Source organism: Halichoeres trimaculatus, unplaced genomic scaffold (assembly GCF_033239565.1).
Source record: "Halichoeres trimaculatus isolate MK-OKI-2021-1 unplaced genomic scaffold, fHalTri1.1 fHalTri1_scaffold_16, whole genome shotgun sequence".
Classification (NCBI taxonomy): domain Eukaryota; kingdom Metazoa; phylum Chordata; class Actinopteri; order Labriformes; family Labridae; genus Halichoeres; species Halichoeres trimaculatus.
The window spans coordinates 31,975,275-31,994,403 of record NW_027437194.1 but is presented as its reverse complement, the minus strand read 5'-3'; the positions used below and the strand labels follow the sequence as shown (position 1 = coordinate 31,994,403).

The 19,129-nt window shown below is 43.6% G+C and overlaps 1 protein-coding gene across 8 annotated transcripts in view; it reads right to left on the bottom strand.

Moving 5' to 3' along the window:
- Positions 1 to 655: 655 nt before the first annotated feature.
- rimbp2a (RIMS binding protein 2a) overlaps positions 656 to 19,129 on the bottom strand; it is a 107,577-nt gene continuing 89,103 nt past the window's right edge. For 6 of the 8 annotated variants that reach the window (XM_074689970.1, XM_074689969.1, XM_074689972.1 and 3 more), the window contains 8 exons: positions 18,759 to 18,914; positions 18,318 to 18,464; positions 14,351 to 14,453; positions 7,143 to 7,312; positions 5,367 to 5,720; positions 5,167 to 5,238; positions 4,409 to 4,576; positions 656 to 2,258 (listed from right to left, as the gene is read on the bottom strand). In XM_074689970.1, coding sequence (XP_074546071.1) covers positions 2,031 to 2,258; positions 4,409 to 4,576; positions 5,167 to 5,238; positions 5,367 to 5,720; positions 7,143 to 7,312; positions 14,351 to 14,453; positions 18,318 to 18,464; positions 18,759 to 18,914 — 1,398 coding nt within the window. In that variant the 3' untranslated portion in view covers positions 656 to 2,030. The remainder of the gene's footprint in view (positions 2,259 to 4,408; positions 4,577 to 5,166; positions 5,239 to 5,366; positions 5,721 to 7,142; positions 7,313 to 14,350; positions 14,454 to 18,317; positions 18,465 to 18,758; positions 18,915 to 19,129) is intronic. The other 2 variants (XM_074689974.1, XM_074689975.1) reach the window with 2 other exon arrangements.

Below are 19,129 nucleotides of genomic sequence, written 5' to 3'. Positions count from 1 at the left end.
TGAAATCAAAAACAGTTTTCTGTTACCACTCAGAAAAGGAAGTTAGATCAGTAGAAACTTTCAATTTTTGTAGACTGAATCTGTTGCAGTTTGAGTTGTTACAGCACTTCCTGCAGCAAAGATAATCAATATGTGAAACCTTATACACATATTAATAACTGTTTCTGATATTGTGCACAATTTATATCTATAAAAATACAACATGGTGATTTTTTTTCTAAAATTAGTATCCATCCATCTTCTTCATATGTCAACGGGAGGCGCCAGAATGAACATAAACCAGAAGCTTTTCAGGTGAGCTTTAAATCAGAACATATGGATTTTAAACACTTTGTTCACCTCCTGTTAAATGTGTCGGATCTTAATTCAGACCCTTAAAGGAGACGTTTCGTGGGTCTACATGCAGCTTTTTGAGATCAGGACTCAATTTTTTATATGTTACCACAAAGAACGAGGTCATAAAAACAGTGAAAGAAGGATATGAACTCATTTCTATGGATGTAAATACACTTTCATGTGCATGAATCTTACAAACATTGTGCAAATAGGTTTGTTTTTTTTTCTTTCTATGGACTCAGTTAAACATATGAAACATTTAGTGAGTCAACAAAGTAAACAGAGCAGCAACAGAAAAATGTAGTCGGTAATTAGTGTGTGTGTGTGTGTGTGTGTGTGTGTGTGTGTGTGTGTGTGTGTGTGTGAGTGTGTGTGTGTGTGTGTGTGTGTGTGTGTGTGTGTGTGTGTGAGAGAGAGAGAGAGAGAGACTGAGTGTGTTCCCCAGGATCAGGGTCTGGAAATGTTTGCTGAGATCACAGGAATAACACTCTCACAGGTTCCCTCTTACGTCTGAACACACAGTGGAACATGAGTATGAGAGTGCAGAAAGTTGCGCAGGTACAAAAAGGTTTCAGGTTCTCTACACAGAGCTGCTAAAGAAAGAACAGAAGCAGAGAACAATGCACTTGGGCAGGCTGTAATTTCTCTGAGGCCTTAACATGACCCTTTAATTACCAACATGAAACTGAAGAGCACACAGACAATGAAGGTAGCAGCACATCACTACATCACAGGACCGATCACGACATGGCTTCCCCTTCAGAGTCAAAGAAACATGAAATAAAATGAAAAAAATAATGTGAATGAGGAACATAAAAAGTGCGAAGCATGACTGCGTCACATACCCATCACATCGCACAGGCACACAGAACAAGTCTTTGACCAACTGTCAGACAAAAAACACACCCCTCTGTGCAATAGGGAGACAGACACAAAATTGAGTCTTGAACTAGGCATTTCATGACAGTTTGACGGCGAGGACGAAACAAACAAATCAGCTGTTGTTTGGTTTGAAGTGAAGAGAGTGAAAACAAACGAGAGAAGCCAGTGGAAGTGGAAGGAGAAGTGTCACGCTTGTTTTCGTAAAGGCCACTGAGACAGCTGAGCTCGCCCGGTGTTTGGGAGTTTAATGCCCTGTTGCCAATCTGGTACGCCATATGCTACCACCTCTCTCTGATATTGCACTGAAGAAAGCCTTTGTGTCAGCAGCTAGCATACCTCACAGAATGCTTTGGAGGCCATCTGGGAGGAGTATGGTTCCTGTTTCCTTGTGGAGACATCCTCACACCACCAACAATTTGGTGATTAGATAAAAAACTTTGATAGAACCAGATGCTACCCTGCCTCAAAGAAACATGTCTTTAGAGTGTTGGAGAAAAGGAATGTCATGAAAGTCCTAGTTTTTTTTTTTTTTTCCTGCTGTCCACTGATTGAAATACATCACAGTTGGTCATTTTGTGTCGGCAGGTCTCTCTTAGATTTGGCACTGCACTGTACATACTGTAACTGAAGTCATATGTAGTTTCACCAAACATGGGAACTGTATCACTGGTTATATTCAAGCAGACCCACGCTGTTGTGCAGACAAAGCTCACATCCTCTCTGTCATGTGATGTCAGATCAGAACTGATTGAATGGATGCAATATACAGAGCCCAGCATGTGCACGTCTTTGTACAGGTTAGCTGCTTGGTCTCATTTCACAGGGGAGAGTCTCTTCAGCAGCTTCTTCCCCTTGGAAAGTAGTCCCTTCTTCTTCTTGTTTGCCAGATCTTGGGAGCCATGGGGGTCCAGAGGCATGTGGGGCGCCCTGGTAGGGCTTAGGGGTCTCATGGTGCCTGGGAGCAGGGGCCGGACAATCGGGGACGGTGCTCGGACAGGGGTGGTGTCACTGTTGACCGTGTTGGTGGTTTCAGTGGTGACCTGGGGGGAGAGGTGATGGGGAGGTGTGGAGGCAGGGGGCAGCGTATTACAAAAGAAGAGTTACTGTTAAAGAGCAGAGGACCAGGTTTTCACTCGTCTGTCTGATCAGTGCTTTCTGTCTGAGGAGGAAAGTGGAGGAAAGTTGGAGAAAGGTGGTGAAAGGTGGTGAAAAGCGGTGTGAGGGGAACTTTTAAACTTTTCTGTGAGTAAAAAAAAATGTGAATCAGTCTAGTGAATCTACAATGACTGCACGCTGCTCCTATTCCTAATAGGCGGGGGTGCTCTCACTAAACAATTATCACACTGAGTCATTAATGTCCTGGAGGCTGGCTGATTCCAAGATTGTGTTGATTTATTTTGCAACTTTTTTCCATTATTCAGAATAAAATAAGACTTTAGAAGGGGAAGAGTTTGTTTGCCTCAGTTAAACTCAGAGAACATTGATGTGGGGTATTTTCATGCTTCAGTGGTGTAAACAACAAGGTGGTGTATTTGCAGATGCCTTCATCATCTGGGTCTGTCAGACCAATGCAATGCTGTTTGATTTTCACAGATTCCTAAGTGTTTCCCTGCTACTGGAGTTAGCTCATGTGGACTCTAAGAGGATCTTGTCGATCTTTCTGTATCTTAAAAACTGTTTCAAGTTACACTGAAGTTAAAAAAACAAATAAATCTAGGGTCTGACAATAATCTGGTGTTTTATGACTAAACAAATGAAAAGGCAAAATTTGAGTGTTTCATGGCCGGCCTGAGGGCTGTGTCAGGCAAACTTTGTTTTAAATCACAGTAACAAATGGGATTTGTGGTCACAAACAAGCACACAGAGTTAATAGGCAAGAGAAACGGTGAGGAGGGAGCACAACATCAGCACAGCACAGAGCCCAAAGGAGTCCACATCAGATAGGCCAGGAGGGGACAGAGAGTACGGTCATGTACAGAACAACACCCAGGGACACAACTGTAGGTACCAGGCTTCTGCTCTAATGCAGCAGCTGGACACACGGTCGAGCCTTTCAGAGAAGGCTCAGTTTGGGTTGAAATGTAGGACAAGGTAATAACTAGAGTTCAAATTGATGATGATAATAATTGTGCTTTCAGTTTTAAAAGGAAGATTTAATACTCTAAGGATTTATATAGAATATGAGTTTATTCAGAAAGCTGCTCAAGCTGTTTGCATTAGAGCCATGAGTTTGGTATCTCAAGTTGCCGACTTACTGTACGAGGCAGACAGAGCCATTTATGGTGTGAAATGAACAATCTTCTTCTGTTTGTTTAGTTTAGTTTTGCCAAGCAGGTGAGGAGAAACAAAAAAGAAATCAGATGCGGCAGCATCATCCTGAAGCTAAAACCCACACCACTATGAAAACTGAAAACAACAACAACACCGACACACGTGAACACAGGGCGCAAAAAAAAGATTGTTTTTAATATCCAATTCTTTCTTTTATTGTTCCATTGTAACAACACAGTATGGAAGTATCAGTGCTGCAGTTAGTTTAGTCTCTCGAGCTCAGAGCAAACATAGCATATCCACTGACAATAGGGCTGAAAAATAGATCTGATGTGTGCAATATACATAAAGAAACAAAGCCTCTTTAAGGAAATACAGCCAAGAAAGTCTTAGAAAACGTATCAAGTTTGAAAAAGGCATGCTGTTCTCTTTTTTTTCTTTTCATATATTTTTTGTCAGTGTCACTGGGTAGCAATTGTTATGTGTTTATAAAGCACTTCTTATTATACACAATAACCACAACAGGTTCTTTGAGTTTCAGTGCAAAGAGGTACCAAATTATCATGTGTAAGGAATGAGACGAGCCTTTTTCAAGTCCTCCTGAACCAGTGCTACATGCAAAGATCACCCGCAGCTCCCACAGTCTATCCTCTGTCTGTCCATTTCAGGCTTTGCTTCTTCCTTTCTCTGAGACTCAGAAAGGTGTTAAACTCAGTTTTTTTCCCCTGTTCCAAAGGTTGAGAGGGGAGGGGGTGGGGTTGTTAGTTTATAAAGAGTCACCACTGTCACCACATGGACAAACACACACAATGAACAGCACACAGACGGCAGGGTGGAGGAAGCAAGAGACGGAAATCAAGAGAGGACGGAGGATGGATGAACACAGGGCCTAGCGCTGAGAGCGGCGATGATGATGTACCCGTTTGCTCTCTGGGACGGCGGTGGCTGCGGAGTTGGCAGGGGGCCGGCTGGCAGGCTCTTCCTGAGGGTGGTGAGTCGGAGTATCTGTCAGATACACCTCCACATCATCAGGCACTTCTTCCAGGAAGTTAGAGGGAACCAGACCTCGGTGGCCATTGATCTCACCCTGTCCATGGATATGAGCATGAGACAAAAGAGTAAGGAAGGACAGACAGGGTGGAGGAGGAGAAGGACATAATAGGGGGGGTAGACAGGGTGGAGGAGTGAGACAGGGTGAAGGAGGAAGGACAGGGTGGAGGAGAGAGACAGGCACCTTATACACACTTCATCTTATCTTCTCTTATCTCTCTCAGTCCCCTCGGGTTGGGAATAACTCACTCTGTCTTCAGATGACCTCATATTCTCCAAATGAAACGTGTTCATGAATCCTGTTCCTGAATCCTTTAAATCAGCTTTAACTGACTTATTTGTTTTCTTATTCACTAGCATCTTTGGTCTGTGGGACTGTAATCATCAATGGGTTATTAATCATTAAATCTAAGCCTTACTGGGTTCTCATACTGTAGATGAACACATACACCAAAGTAACATGATTGGGTGATGATTGTAGCCTGATTGAAGCCTGTAACCCTGGACCTGTGACACTACCTCTTCAGGCTAACACATGACATCAACTGTTCTTATCTGCATTAAAACCAGGAGGCCAGTTGAGTTTTTCAGACATTAAGCTGTCTGACATGGTGAAGCTGTACTTACATAGTAGAATCCGTCCTCATCAATATCTCCAAACACAGCCATGATGTCACCAGCACAGAAGGTCAGCTCAGCCTATCAGAGACAGAGACACAGAAAGTCAAACAGGAACTCTGTTTTCTTTCCTGTGGTGACATTATCTCCTGATACTTCTGTCAGTATGGTTGTTGTTTTAGTATTAGCTCCTAAGCAGTTAGCGTTACCTCTACATCAACGTTAGGGGAGCTCTCTCGAGGGTCGTAGTCATACAGAGCAACCATTCTCCTGGAGGCCTGGTCTCGGCGGACTCCTCTTCTGTTCTGCTCTGGAAGCAGGAGCAGGAGGCATTTAATGTACATCCACACTGTCTGAACACAAAGCCAGCTCAGAGGACCATCTTGTGTAGTACCTATTCTGTCCACAGGTGTGCTGAGTGGCAGGAAGCCTTGTTTCATGAGCTGGTCCATGAGCTGGTCATCCTCTGCCCGGATCTCTGACACCATGTTACAGGGTATCAGTCCCATCCTGCCCCTTATGTCTCCTCTGTAGAACCCATCCGTATCTTTGTCCCCATACACCTGTGAAGACAGGAGACAGAGACTGGTTTTAGACCTTTCAGGTCTATTTTGACATGAACTGAGTCCATTCCATTTAGTGAGGATGAGCCAGAGGTCTGAGGGCCCCAGACCCTGTTGGCCAAAGTTACGACTTAAATCAGTGTTTATCCCTCCAAAGTGACAGTCTTAAGTTAATCCAAAGGGTGACAAAGAGGTACTCTTTTCTTCAAGTTCCAGTACCACTTCTCTATGGGGGGGCTTTCTGGAGCCTGAACCTGGAATTCAGGAATCTGAATCTCTATTTGTGACCAGCTTTGGCAGCAGGTTATGAATGTGCTGAGTAAAACCACGGAGTAAGCTCCCTCCCTAAGAGCTAAGATAAGTTTCCTTCAAGTTCAGCGGCAAAAAGTAGCTAAGCAACAATGACCGAGTCTTCATAGCTACCCAGCCAAACTATAATGAGTGAGGTGTCACAAGGTAATATCCTTATATCAAAGCAGGTGGACAGCCTTATCGCATGGTTCTCTGACCAAAAAGATGCAGACATCTGCACAATGGCAGTAATCTGCAGTAATGACTTGAAGCTACTAGATACCAGCAACTAGCAACCAGCAGGTAGCTTCAGCCCACACTTCAAAGCAACCTTCACTTGGAAGTATAACTACATCTGAACTGGTTGGGTTGCCTTTTTCTAAATGAGGCAGATAAGACCATGGTCTTAAACACAAGCTCATGAGACCAGTTGGTTTTTCTGTCAAAACCTCCTCTCTGTCAGGAAGTAAGCTGTGGTTAGTATGTTTTCTCTCTCCTTGCTCAGACCTGATGATTGCAATACCAGCAGATCAGATAAAAAATACAGTTGGTTTCACACAGACAAACAAAGAGCAAGTCTAGAGGATTAGCCTCACTAACTTAGTGATGGACGACTCCCTGTGAACCATCTGTGACTTTTAGAGGGGAAGGTTGTCAGTGTAAGGCTCTGTTCAATCATCGAGTTTCCCAACAGGGTAAAAGAAAGTAACTGAGAAAAGTGTCCAAAGCAAAATAGAGGTCTTATCGTAGCCCTTCATTCATCTGTTTTCTTCCATTTTGAGGACTGAGGACAGGTCAAAATAAAAAACAGACCAAGCATGTTGATCAAGATGCATCTCTCTCGGACTACAACCTCTGGTCTGGACTCTGAGGTGCACTGGAGGCTTCGAAATCAGCTGCCCCAGAAGCCCCAGAACTGGCTCCTGTCAGTCTAAGAGAGCTGTGGTTTAAGGCTGAATCTTGAATCTAGGTAGGAAACCCACTTTGACCTCTGCTGCATGTAGTCTCACTCTATCAGCCTACCATTGCTCAGACCATAGGTTAGCATAGGAACGTGGATTAAACAATCACTGAGTTTAAGACCATGAGGTTTAGTCATAGCCCTGTGGCAATGTAATCATGAACTACCACCTTAATGATCTGCCCCTCTTTGAAGGGAAGCTCTTCATCAGCCGCATCTGGGTTTGGGGACATGGATGAGGGATCGTAGTCAAAGAGAGCCACAAAGATCCGGAAGGACTCCTCAGGCTCTGACTCATCGTAGTACGTGGGAGAGCGGCGATCACGGTCCCTGTAGCCATCTTAAAATTATTGAAGACAAAATGAAATTCAGCATTCATGACAAACAAAGCAAGCAAAGAGGAAGATACACAGTCATTTGGATATTTACAAACTCAATTTGCAGTTTCTCTTCACCGAGATACTGCTCCACGTATATAACTTTCTGGGTGTATTTACCACACAGTGATGTCTTAACCATGCCTAAAAGGACATCAATAACACACACACACATACACACACACACACACACACACACACACACACACACACACACACACACACACACACACACACACACACACACACACACACACACACACACACACACACACAACATTTCTGTCTCTTTTTGATGCAGTGAAGGACAGATGAGGTGCAAGACAAACCATGGTGCAGCACTCAGACTGTGACTCAGGGTGTGAAAAATCACAAAACCACTAGGACTCTCACATGCAGCTAGAAAACACACAAAGCACGTACTGTGACTTCACATAATAACCAAAATGTGAATTGTTTTAGGCTTAAAGCAAAAATCTAAAACTTCCATGAACTGCCAACCCTGGTGACAGCAGGAAGTCTAAAGCAGTGGTTGTGGAAGTCAGTCCTTAGCTCTGAGGTTAAAGTGAAATATAGCTAGCAGAGTGTCATACTATTGTGAAAAAGCTATATTTGAAAGCATTGAAATACAAGCCTGATGTGAAATGCATTTCTCCCAGATGTGCATGTGCTTGCCTACCAAAGGTTTGGTTTTAAAGTTGCTGCTGCACTGAGAATAGTTTGTCAGGGAGGACTGCATTTCCAACAGCTGATATTTAAGACCCATAGAAAGTCAAACCTCTGAAAGAAGATTGCAGTGAATGTGTGCTCGCTCTGAGCTCTGAACCACTGATGATTCATTAAGATTTCATGCATGACTGCTCTTATTGGAAGGTCTGTGGGCGCGACTGAACCACAAAGGGGGGGGGGGGGTTAGCAGGCATCTTGAGTTTAGTGCAGTGAGTGAAGCATTCTCTGAGCAGTCAATCAATCATTATCCATTTGTGGAAAAGTTCATACCAGGCCCCCAGTGCCAGGGCCGCCATGTCAATGCAGTGCAGTCATGCTGTTCAACTGAAAGCACAATAATAATTCATTATTTTAGATATAGAAACAGGCACTTGCACGTGTCCACAGCTATTTGTTGCCATATGCCATTTGATGGTGGCATGTCTGTAACCATGCTGTGGCACATACCATGGGGAGACCTGGTGCCGCCCATGTGCCTGCGGGATGGCCACGTCCTGTGCCGAGCTACTCTGCCATAGTTACCATCGTCGATGATGGGGTAGGAGTTTCCCTCACTGTTATTCTCAGAGGTTACTTCTACAGGAAACACCAGTTAGAAAGTGATGGGGTCACAATGCAAAGCTCAACATCCTCTTCCCAAACACACACTCATGAAGTGTGACTGCCTGGCTGATCTGATGGTGACTCTGCAGTTCATTCAAATAGTTCAAAGACAATGCTAAAACTGAAAATATTCCTTTCCTGTAGAAAACACATGCTCTTTTTAAATGTTATGCTTACAGATAATTATTGTTGTAAGAGGGGAACATTTGTCACTGGGGTGGATCATCTCTTCCAACACTTTGTAATTAAGCTCAGAGATTCACCTGGGTATGACCTGACTGAACTGTAAGAACTTTGATAACTCTGAGCCAAATGTATGTTCGCTGTGACCAGAGTGACATGTTAGCTCTGAGGTCAGTCTACAGAGGTACAAAGGAAATAACCACAACTTTCATCAGTACTGTCTGATAAACCATCTGGGGTCTCCTTGGTCTCATTTTTCATGCACCTGGACTCTTCTACTATAGAGCCATGCAGTTGTTATCTGTTCAGAAAGGTACCCCCTGTAAGAGACATTGTCTGAATGGCAGCAAATGTTGCTCAAGAAGTTGTATACAATGTCCAGCACTGGCGGCACCTCCTGAGGCATGTTAGCCCACACTTTAATATGCACTGTCCCTTTAAATAAATGAATGGTTTAATCTTTACCTGGTAAACTATTGGTCAATGCTTGTGGACAGAACAATGAGTTGCAGTCACAGACAGTGGGTTCTGGAGGTGATTTAAAGCCCACCCAGGGATTTTTACCACAGGGCTGTGTGTGTTTTCAACCCGCACAGACACCCGGAGCTGTTTGTTGGCTACTTGTTCTTTCTTTCTATGCAGAGATAGAGTTAGAATTGGCATTTAAGCTCTGCTTTTCAGAGGGGTTAGCCAAGCAGCCTGCTCGAGCTTTCCAGGGAGTGCATAGAAAACCCCCAACATACATACAGATCAAATGGATGCATATAGAACAATAAGATACATACATGAGGCTCAATAGGAGGCTGGGGTGGAGGTGGGATTATTGAGACAGCAGCAGCCGAGCAACAATGAGGTAGCAGAAATAACTGAGAGTGAAGACAAGATTTGAATACACCGCCTTGTTGTTAGACACACGCTGTGATTGGTTAAGAGGGGTAAGTTAGAACATCAGCCTGTCAGCTGATCACAGCTGGGCGTATGACTTCCATGTCCTGCATGGACTTACATGAACTCCATTTTTTTTACTGTAGATAATAAAATCCACAAATCCTTCAGGAATTTACTAAGAAACCGGATTCAGAACATGTTGAACTGTTTGCTCATTCAGTCTTTGACAGAAAGGTTAGCTTTGTCTGTTTTTCTGCCAAAACTCAGTCTCTAGACTGACCTTCCTATCAGATTACTAACCTGCTGCAAATAAACAGGATTAATTGACAGATGTTCATCCAGGTGGTTGTTTTTTAGATTTTTTTATAGTATTACATTTTTTTATGGTTAAGTTTTCCTTGTCCCAACTTTTTTAAGTGTGCCACTGGAATCAAATGACATGTGTCTGAATATCAGTTCAAACATTAGATACCTCAGTTTCTGACATGTCTTTGCACTATTTGTAAACACTCAGGGCTCTAATTTCATAGACCAGGCGCAAGCAAAGGTGCACCTGCCCTGCGCCAGCCTTCACCATGCGGACAGGGCATGACCAGTGCACTTTGCAAGTTTTCTGCAGTACCAAGAGAGGCGCACTGAAGGCACAGGGAGGCGCAGGGGAGCGCAGAGGTGCGCTTCCACACCTCCCTCCGCGCAAATGGCAGAGAGGGAGGAGAAAAGCCGTAAGTGGGTTTAACACAGCCGAGCGCTGTTTTCACCAATCAAATGAGCGCCTCTCCTCGCCTTTAAATGCCCTGCGGCCGAGGCGCAGCGTCTGATTGGTCTGACTGATCTCCAGCACCGTGGAAACAGTGTGCTGGAAAGACCTGGTAGTGGAGACGGTCAGAGCCGCTGTCCCTGCAGCAGGAGAATGGACAGCAGGGCGCATTGGAGGACACGACGCGTGTCACCGTGTGGGCCAGCTCCCGGGACAGATTTAATCTGTTCCTTTGTCATTAATAGGAGAACAAAATGAGAGACAGTTACACAGCTGGCTTATTCATTCAGAATACTTTTGATCCACCTGCACTCCTGGTTTGTCATCGCCAAATAGCAGAACCTTTGGTGATATACTGTATACTCTCCTGGTGTCTCCACCTCATCCTCCTTACAATAATGTACTCCATCTTTTTAGATCACGTTTAAAATAAAGACTAAAACAGAGAAATATGGGAAATCACGGGTAAATCCTGAGTGACATACATTTATTTCGTCTCTTTTTTTCTTCATCTTTTCTCTCCCTCTTTTCTTTGAATTAAATGAAATGAGAGAACCAGATATTTACTCAGTATCAGATGTTAAGGCTGTTTATTGTTTTATTGTAAGATGTGCATCAAACTTCCAGCTGCCGTCAGGTTAACTTTCCATTATGACAAACGGCTTTAATCTGACATCAGATGTGACGGGACAGTTAATATAGATATAAATGTATATGCTGGTTCAGACAGTTACATTAAATAGTGATTGATGTGATTGTTTACTGCATTAAAATGTGCCTGACACTCTGGAACCTGCCTCTGAGGCTTTGTTGACATGTGCGCACATGTGCGCCTGTCACCAAATTACAGCTGCGGAGGGTGCGCTCCGCTTTGCGCCAAGGATAGACCAGGTTGGAGCTGGCGAGCTTTCAGCGCACTTTCTGCACTGTTTTTGGCACGAAATAGTCACTGCACTAACATGAATCTGCTGACACCTCCCCCTGGTGCGCCGTCAACTCCCTCTGGCGCGCAGTCACACCCATCTCTGCGCAGACAGTCTACCAAATTGGCAGCGCACGGGTGCTGCACAGGAAATTAACACTGCGTGGGGTGCGCCAGGCTTGCGCTCCCTGCGCTGTGCCACGAAATTAGAGCCCTTAGAGTTTGAATGACTTGCAAACCTTCAAAATTTACATGAAATGAACATTTTACACAGAGAACCAACTTCTGGGGTTTTATCATTGCAGCTATAACCTTTACAGAAGAAGCTGTTTACTTGGTAAAGTTAAAAAGTGTTTCAGAAATTAAAATCCTTAAAACCATTTACTGATAGGAAAAGATGGACCAAAAGGGCAATACATTTCTGAGGAGATAAAAGGTATTATATTTTTTTGTTTTTGTATTTTGTTTTTTAAAGGTGTTTTAAGCAGAGACTTAGAGAAACCCCTGGTCAAATGAGCTTACAGGTGGTTTGTTCCTTTGCCGAGACAGTTACAGGGCGTACAGCCTTTAAGGGTTCATAAGTCTTTGATATATCTCCCAGCCTAGTATGTAAAACCTTGATGGCCAGAATCAAAATGTTACTGACACTCAATGACAGACACTCATTGGAATTTTTTGGACCCAACTCGGCCAAGAGGAATTTGACTGAATGACTTTACACTCATCAAAGCAAAGGTCAGAATAAAACAGGATCCTGAGGTTCCTTTCAGAAAGCTGAATGTTTTGTCAACAATCTATAGATTGTAGAGTATCTTACTAAAACAGCTGTTCTGTGGTATGAACTCATTTCTCATTAGAGAGCTGTCAGTAAGTCTGCTGGAAGTCTGTGAATCTGAGCTTTCTTTTTATCATTAAGTTGTTTTACATGGCCTTTTTACTGTACTCCCATGTGTGCTTGATTCTGATTGGTCAAAAACCTCTGGATCACAGTTATTAACTTTCACATAATGAGCGGCACGAGAGGCCGACTGCTCCATCAAATCAGCCCCTGGAAAAGAGTTTGGAGAGCTCAGCTTCTGCTTGTTGACACCATAGACCATCAGGTGAGGTTAAACTGTTAGCTCCTGTTAGCATCATAACAATTAAGTTTAGGTTAGCATCAGTGGTGTGCTGTCAGGGGAGGCAGGGGAGGCAGTGCCTCTCCTAGGCTAACAAGATTCTTTTTTTTTTTTTTTCAAAATGATTTTTTTTCAGTTGTTCGCATACAATTTGTCAATAAGAGGGAGGCCAACAGAGGGGATGGACAGCGTTTCGCACTGGCTTCATGCTTGTAATGTGCGTCAGAGGCAGAGACTCCGAGAGAGAGAGAGAGACCGTTTACTTGAAATCACAACGTTTTGCAGGTCCGTGCATGCGTACTAAGGTCTCACACTGATTAACGTGGGCATCGATGAGGCACAGTGCTTCTCTGCCTCCGCAGGTTGTAATGCCGTATATCGGAGGTGCCTGGCCTGTGTTCTTGTGTTGTTGAGATACAGGTTATTTTTGTTCATATTTTGCTCTTTCTCCTGTGATGTAAATCCTGTTGAAATGCAGGTGAACGTATGTTTCAGGTTTTAATTGGCATTTCGTCATGTTAACTCTGGGACTTCAGCCTGTCTCTGAACCGTAGATGGGAAAGCTGATTAACATTTATTAACTTGGCTCGTTGCTGGTAACCGGTGTCTAGGAGTCCGGGCCAAAGTGAAGGAAAAGACTAAAGAGGAGGAAAAAAAGGTGCACCTTGTGCACAACCGCACATTTATTGAGGAGACAAAGACCAAAATAATGTACTCCCGCACCACACACACCGGCGTGCACTCAGACTGTCTCTCCTTCTGCTGTCACACGCGCGCACATATGCACACACAGCAGACTGTCACCGCGTTAAAGGGGCAGGGTTGGCCAGTAACAGTTTGTATTAGCAAATGTGAGCAGTGCACTGTATATTTAACACACACATATAGAAGTTTCAACTTTAGCTGAGTGCCTGCCTCCCTCGTCATGGACTTCACCGCACGTTACTGGTTAGCATGCTCATTCAGCGGGCCAAACAACAGGGAGGTGTTCATACAGGCTCCAGTCCAGCTGGCCTAACAAAGGCATCAGAGCAGGTGGGAGAAATTTCGGGTTACCGCTCGCCACAAAGAAACTAAGGCAATGAGTGGTGCTGATGACAGCAAAGGTAAAAGTTGTGACATTAACCAAGCTCTATTTCCAAAGAGGAGTTAACAGCAGAGAAAAGGGGGAGCTGAATGAGGACAGTTCATTATCAAACTGACCACAACAAGCATGAAACACTAACCACAGGGGAATCATTGAGACTACTCACAAACTGTTTTCATACATTCAAAATCAGTAAAATGATCTTTAATCTACGTTTTTTGTTGTTATGCATCGTTGGGTAATGAGTGAGATCATGTATGGTTAGGGGTTGGTTTGGGGACATAGAACCCGTAACTACCCACTAACTACATCATCCTTCAAATTGTCACTGTGCTGAGGACATTTTACATGATGTTAAGGATTTAAAACTAGAAAAAACGGTTAGAAACATCCTATTTGTTCCTAAATTAAAAACAGAAATTACTTCTTCCAGTGCGGTAGTTCAGCAAAATAATATAGGAACAAGACATTTTAAGTGCTGATGGAGTGGAAAGGACGAGACGAATTGGAGCAAAAGTTGGTTTTAACATGGGGCTTCATAGCTAAAGATAATTATAAATGTCTGTCTTTAAGACTGTACTGGCAGTGTATGAGGGTATGAGCATGGTTTATAGACACAGAGGTGAAGTGGCACAAACACTGATTTTGCATTGTTCATAAACAGTGAATGAAGATCTTCTCCTGACATCTCTTCAGCTACCTGCCCATACTGACCAATAGAAGGGACCATTAAAGGCCTTCTGTGAGGCTGAGGACCACCATGATGACCTCTTCTGCCAGCCTCCCGGTCATGACGGCCACCAGACGTAGTGTTTGTCTGCAACGCACATCAACACAGGGCAGGTTTGCAAACATCAAACATTCATGAGGTGTTCACGGACATGTGGAAAAAAACAAACATTACCTGTGTGGGGGAAAAAAAAAACACTTTGGCGTGTTTGTACAAAATGTATGTAACAAAGTCATGCAGCACTCATAGGCAGGCTCACTGAAACACAGACGCATAGACACACTCAGACACACACAAGCCAACGAGACAGTTTAACATCTCCAAATGAACCAGATACTAAAAGAACACAGCTGAACTCAGGGAAAAGGTGGAAAAAAAAGAAAAGTGAGGTTGTGTCAAAGCTACCAGCTGCTAATGTCTCTGTAACAAAGCTGTTTCTCTTCACAAAAGGGCTGACAGCATCACAGTCAGCATCTCCCTGTCTCTGTACAAGGTGCTGAACACACAAAGGCTGTTTTCCAAACCGCCTACTGCACTAGCAGTGCCTACTATTTTAGTCTAAATTCAGTCTGTAGTAGGTAGTATGCCAAAACTTGCAAAATCTGCAGTATACTAAAAATCCCTGGATGTCCTACTGATCCAGGAACATTTCTCAGTATGCAACAGACCAGTCTACCTGGCATACTATTAGTCTATGCGGTGGCAGGGTTTTGGTGAATTACTGCCATCTACTGGAATTAATCAGCATTATAGATACAACACAACACTAACGTTAGACCGTCCATGAGACAGAAGTGAAGTAATGCAAAGAAACACCCGTAAATCTGGTCACTTCCAGTCATAAAAGAGGTGTTTACTTCTACAAATTCATTGGCCCATATAAATCACTAATTCACTTTTTAAACCATATGTGGATTATACAGAAGTGTTTTTTTTATTACATCAGCTGTAAAAATTAAAAGTCCCTTTTAGATTTATTTTCAGTAAACGTTACAACTTTTAGTGTAAGATTAGAATTCAAGAATGATGATTCTGTTTGATATGATTCAAAATAACCAAATGCCAAGATCTGCCAATTGCTTGTTTCGTATATTTATATTAAAGGCAAAAAAACCCACCATCATCTGTAGCCCACCTTCCAAGACTGGAAACCAGAGTGTACCACAAAACAGACCCAGAAGAACAGTCATACTACATACTACAGGCAACAGCAGTTGGGAGTATGTAGTGCCTACTACATACTACATTCACATGTAGTATGTAGTATGTAGTGCCTACTACATACTACATACTACATTCCAATGTTGTATGACAGGGCGGTTTGGAAAACAGCCAAACTGTACCATCACTCCTCCCTGTCACTGTTCAAGGTGCTGAACACACTAAAGCGACAGTTCAACAATACCATCCCGTCTCTGTCCAAGGTGCTGAACAAAAACTTTTTCTTTCCTCAACCCTTCCTGTCTCTGTCCAAGGTGTGAACAAAACCTTTTTTCTTTTCTCATTCCTCTCTGTCAGTGTCCAAAGTGCTAATCAAAAACTTTTTCTTTTCTCATTTTCTCTGTCTCTATCCATAGTCCTGAACAAAAACTTTTTCTTTCCTCAACCCTTCCTGTCTGAGTCCAAGGTCTTGAACAAAAACTGTCTCTTTTCTAAACCCTTTCTGTCTCTGAGAAGGTGCTGAACAAAAACTTTCTCTTCCTGTCTCTATCCAAGGCGCTGAATAAAAACTTTCTCTTTCCTCAACCCTTCCTGTCCGTGTCAAAGGTCCTGAACAAAAACTTTTTTTAATCTCATTCCTCTCTGTCTGTGTCCAAGGTGCTGAACAAAATCTTTGACTTTCTTATTGCTCTCTGTCTCTGTTCAAGGTGCTGAACAAAATCTTTGCGTTCTCTCATATCTTTGTCCCTGTCCAAGGTGCTGAACAGAAACTTTCTCTTTCCTCAACCCTTCCTGTCTCTGTCCAATGTGCAAACAAAAACTTTTTCTTTTCTCAATCCTCTCCGTCTCTGTACAAGGTGCTGATGAAAAATGTTTCTCTTTTCTCACTCCCTCTGTCTCCGTCTAAGCTGCTGAATACACAAACTGTACCCTCACACCTCTTTGTCTCCATCCAAGGTGCTGAACAAAAAAAACATTCCCATTCTCATCCCTCCCTGTGTCCTTTGAAGGTACTGAAAACACTTTAGTATGAAGTCTCCTACCCCTCTCTGTCTCTGTTAAAGGTGCTTAACACACACTAACTTTTTCCACAGCCCTCCCTTATCCTTCTCCAAGGTACTGAATACACTCACTATACAGTCATTTCTACCCTCCTTCTCTCTGCCCAAGGTGTGAAACACACTGACTCAAACAGTGCTGTATCCCTCCCTGTCTTTGTCCAAGGTGCTGAACACACCCACACCAAGGCTCAATCCCAAATCATCCCCTACACACTACGCCTCCCCTTACTGAGTGTCACTCCAAATGAAGTCACACTCCTGGCTGTGCAGGGCGCTTTGATTGAAGGGGGAGGGCATAAATACGACCGGCAGGAATGGGGAGCCCTCTTAACTTTACTTGAACACGGAATACTTGTCACCATGGCAACAAAAAGACGCTCTCTGTGCATAGCGGTTACACTATGGCACAGATTGCGAGTCGCTAGGATTGCTGTGCAGCGTTGATAGGAGCTGTATGTTTCCAAAATGGCGCTTAGACACTCATATAACAGTCACACACATGGATTTCATTGGGATAGGGCAGATACCTGCTTCCCTGCCTCTTGTTTGTGTGAAATGAGAACTATTTGAGTTTGGAGCTGCACCAGCTGTCTCATTTATTCTCTTTTAAAATCATAAAATCAGAAGCCATTAATATGCCAGGAGCTACATTTTAACTTCTAATAATCTTAAGTGATCCCACATGTCTTTCGATGCTATTACCATCTGACATTTCCAATCAAACAAATGAATTCATGCTGCCAACTGTGCTCACGTTTTAGGTGCCAGGGCTGCATGAGCTAATCAAAGTTAGCACAGAGTAAGATTTGCTTGTTTTGTGTAATCTTTTTAAACCACACTTCTTGTGAGTTTCTGTTGGTGTGACAGAGGTGTGGGGAAAACGTTTGATACATGCAGCACTTATATCTATGTGTTGATTTCTCCTCTATTTTGCTGTTGCACTTCCTGTCAAAGTCGTTGAAAGTGTGCATCGATGCAGGCTTGCTGTTGAAGGGCTGAATGGTCCACTCCCCCTCCGCACTACAGGATTTGGGACAGTCCTTAATGTGGCTTAGTGTGGAGGGAGAGTGTGTAGGGGGGCAGTTTGGGATTGAACCCAAGGGTCCCCTCATCCCTTCCTGTCTCTGTCCAAGGTCCTGGAGGTATACACATCACCTCTGTCCTCCTCTCTCTCCATGGTGACAGTAAAACCTCAACAACATCAAACCCTCAAACAACAGGAGGGTGCTGCAGCAGCCTGACAATGAATCTGTTGTCATGGCACCCAGCTACCTCTGCTCATATCATGCAGCTTCCGCTGAAGCTGCTGCTACACACTAATCTAATATTGTCACACTGCACAACAGAGAGGATTGAGTTAATAACGGAGTCAGCTCAATGACAGGATGAAAATATCACTCAGACATTACAAACGTTGATCAACACTGGATAATCCGCCTATGGGGATGTTGCTGCAGCAGTGTCTAATCACTTCTAATGATCTCCTGCCTGAAAGCATTCAAACCCTGTCAGTCACTCTCAAACACTGAAGTCTCTACAGCCAAACGTTCCTTTCTTTTCCATTGGACTACGTTAGACTAAACCCAGCACACACACTACCAACACGTATTGGAGGCGAGTTAAGGCATCAGTCTCAGTTGAAGTATCTGTGCCTGTGCAGTTCACCTTACTGGGATCTGATTTGGATGGTTATGGCTTTTGGGTTTGAAATAAGTGCAAAGAACTGCACCTTTGGTGTGTTGTGTGAGTTGCGCCGGCGTCCCTCTTCCAGCTGCATCTCAGAGTACAGCTCCTCCTCATCCTCTTCCATGATGTCAGACAGGTCAGAGCCCCGGCTGCTTTCGCTGTGATAATCTTCATTGTGACTATAGTGAGGCTTTTAACAGTCACACACACAAACACAAACACACAGACGCAAGTGTTTAAGTCCACATACATACAAACATACATACTTACATACACACAGACAGACATGCACACACCAAACGCACATGGAAAGGTGAACACATACACACACATGAAAACACAAAGACATGGGAAAAGGAGTGTATGCATGCAACCACCCAAGCATGCCTGCACACTTCTCAACACACACCTGAGAGGTTTCCTACAAACAGACTCAAGTTTCAGGTTCAGGAGGAGTCTACAGAGTGATGCATGATGTTCTTACCGGCCTCCCTAACTCAGATCCTCGAAGGAACTCATCAACTGAGGGTCCTCTCCGGCGCCCACGCCCAAACCCCTCCTCATCATCCTCCTCCTCGTCAGAGTGATGCTGGTGAAATGTGTGACCCTGCTCTCCGTATCTGCCCTGACGCCTGTCACCCTGAAAACACCCATGGAAGTGAAGAAACTCAGTGACACAGCGTTCATGACAGCAGATCTTTCAGAATGACTCTCAGTCTTTTTCGTCTCTGAGTATCAGTCACACTTTAGTCTTCTCTGACCTTCATAGTTTTAGTTTAGAAACACATTGTATCCTTACTTTTAGTTGAAACATTTAAATGTGTTTTCATATGGCAGTGGTTGGTATGACGGCTG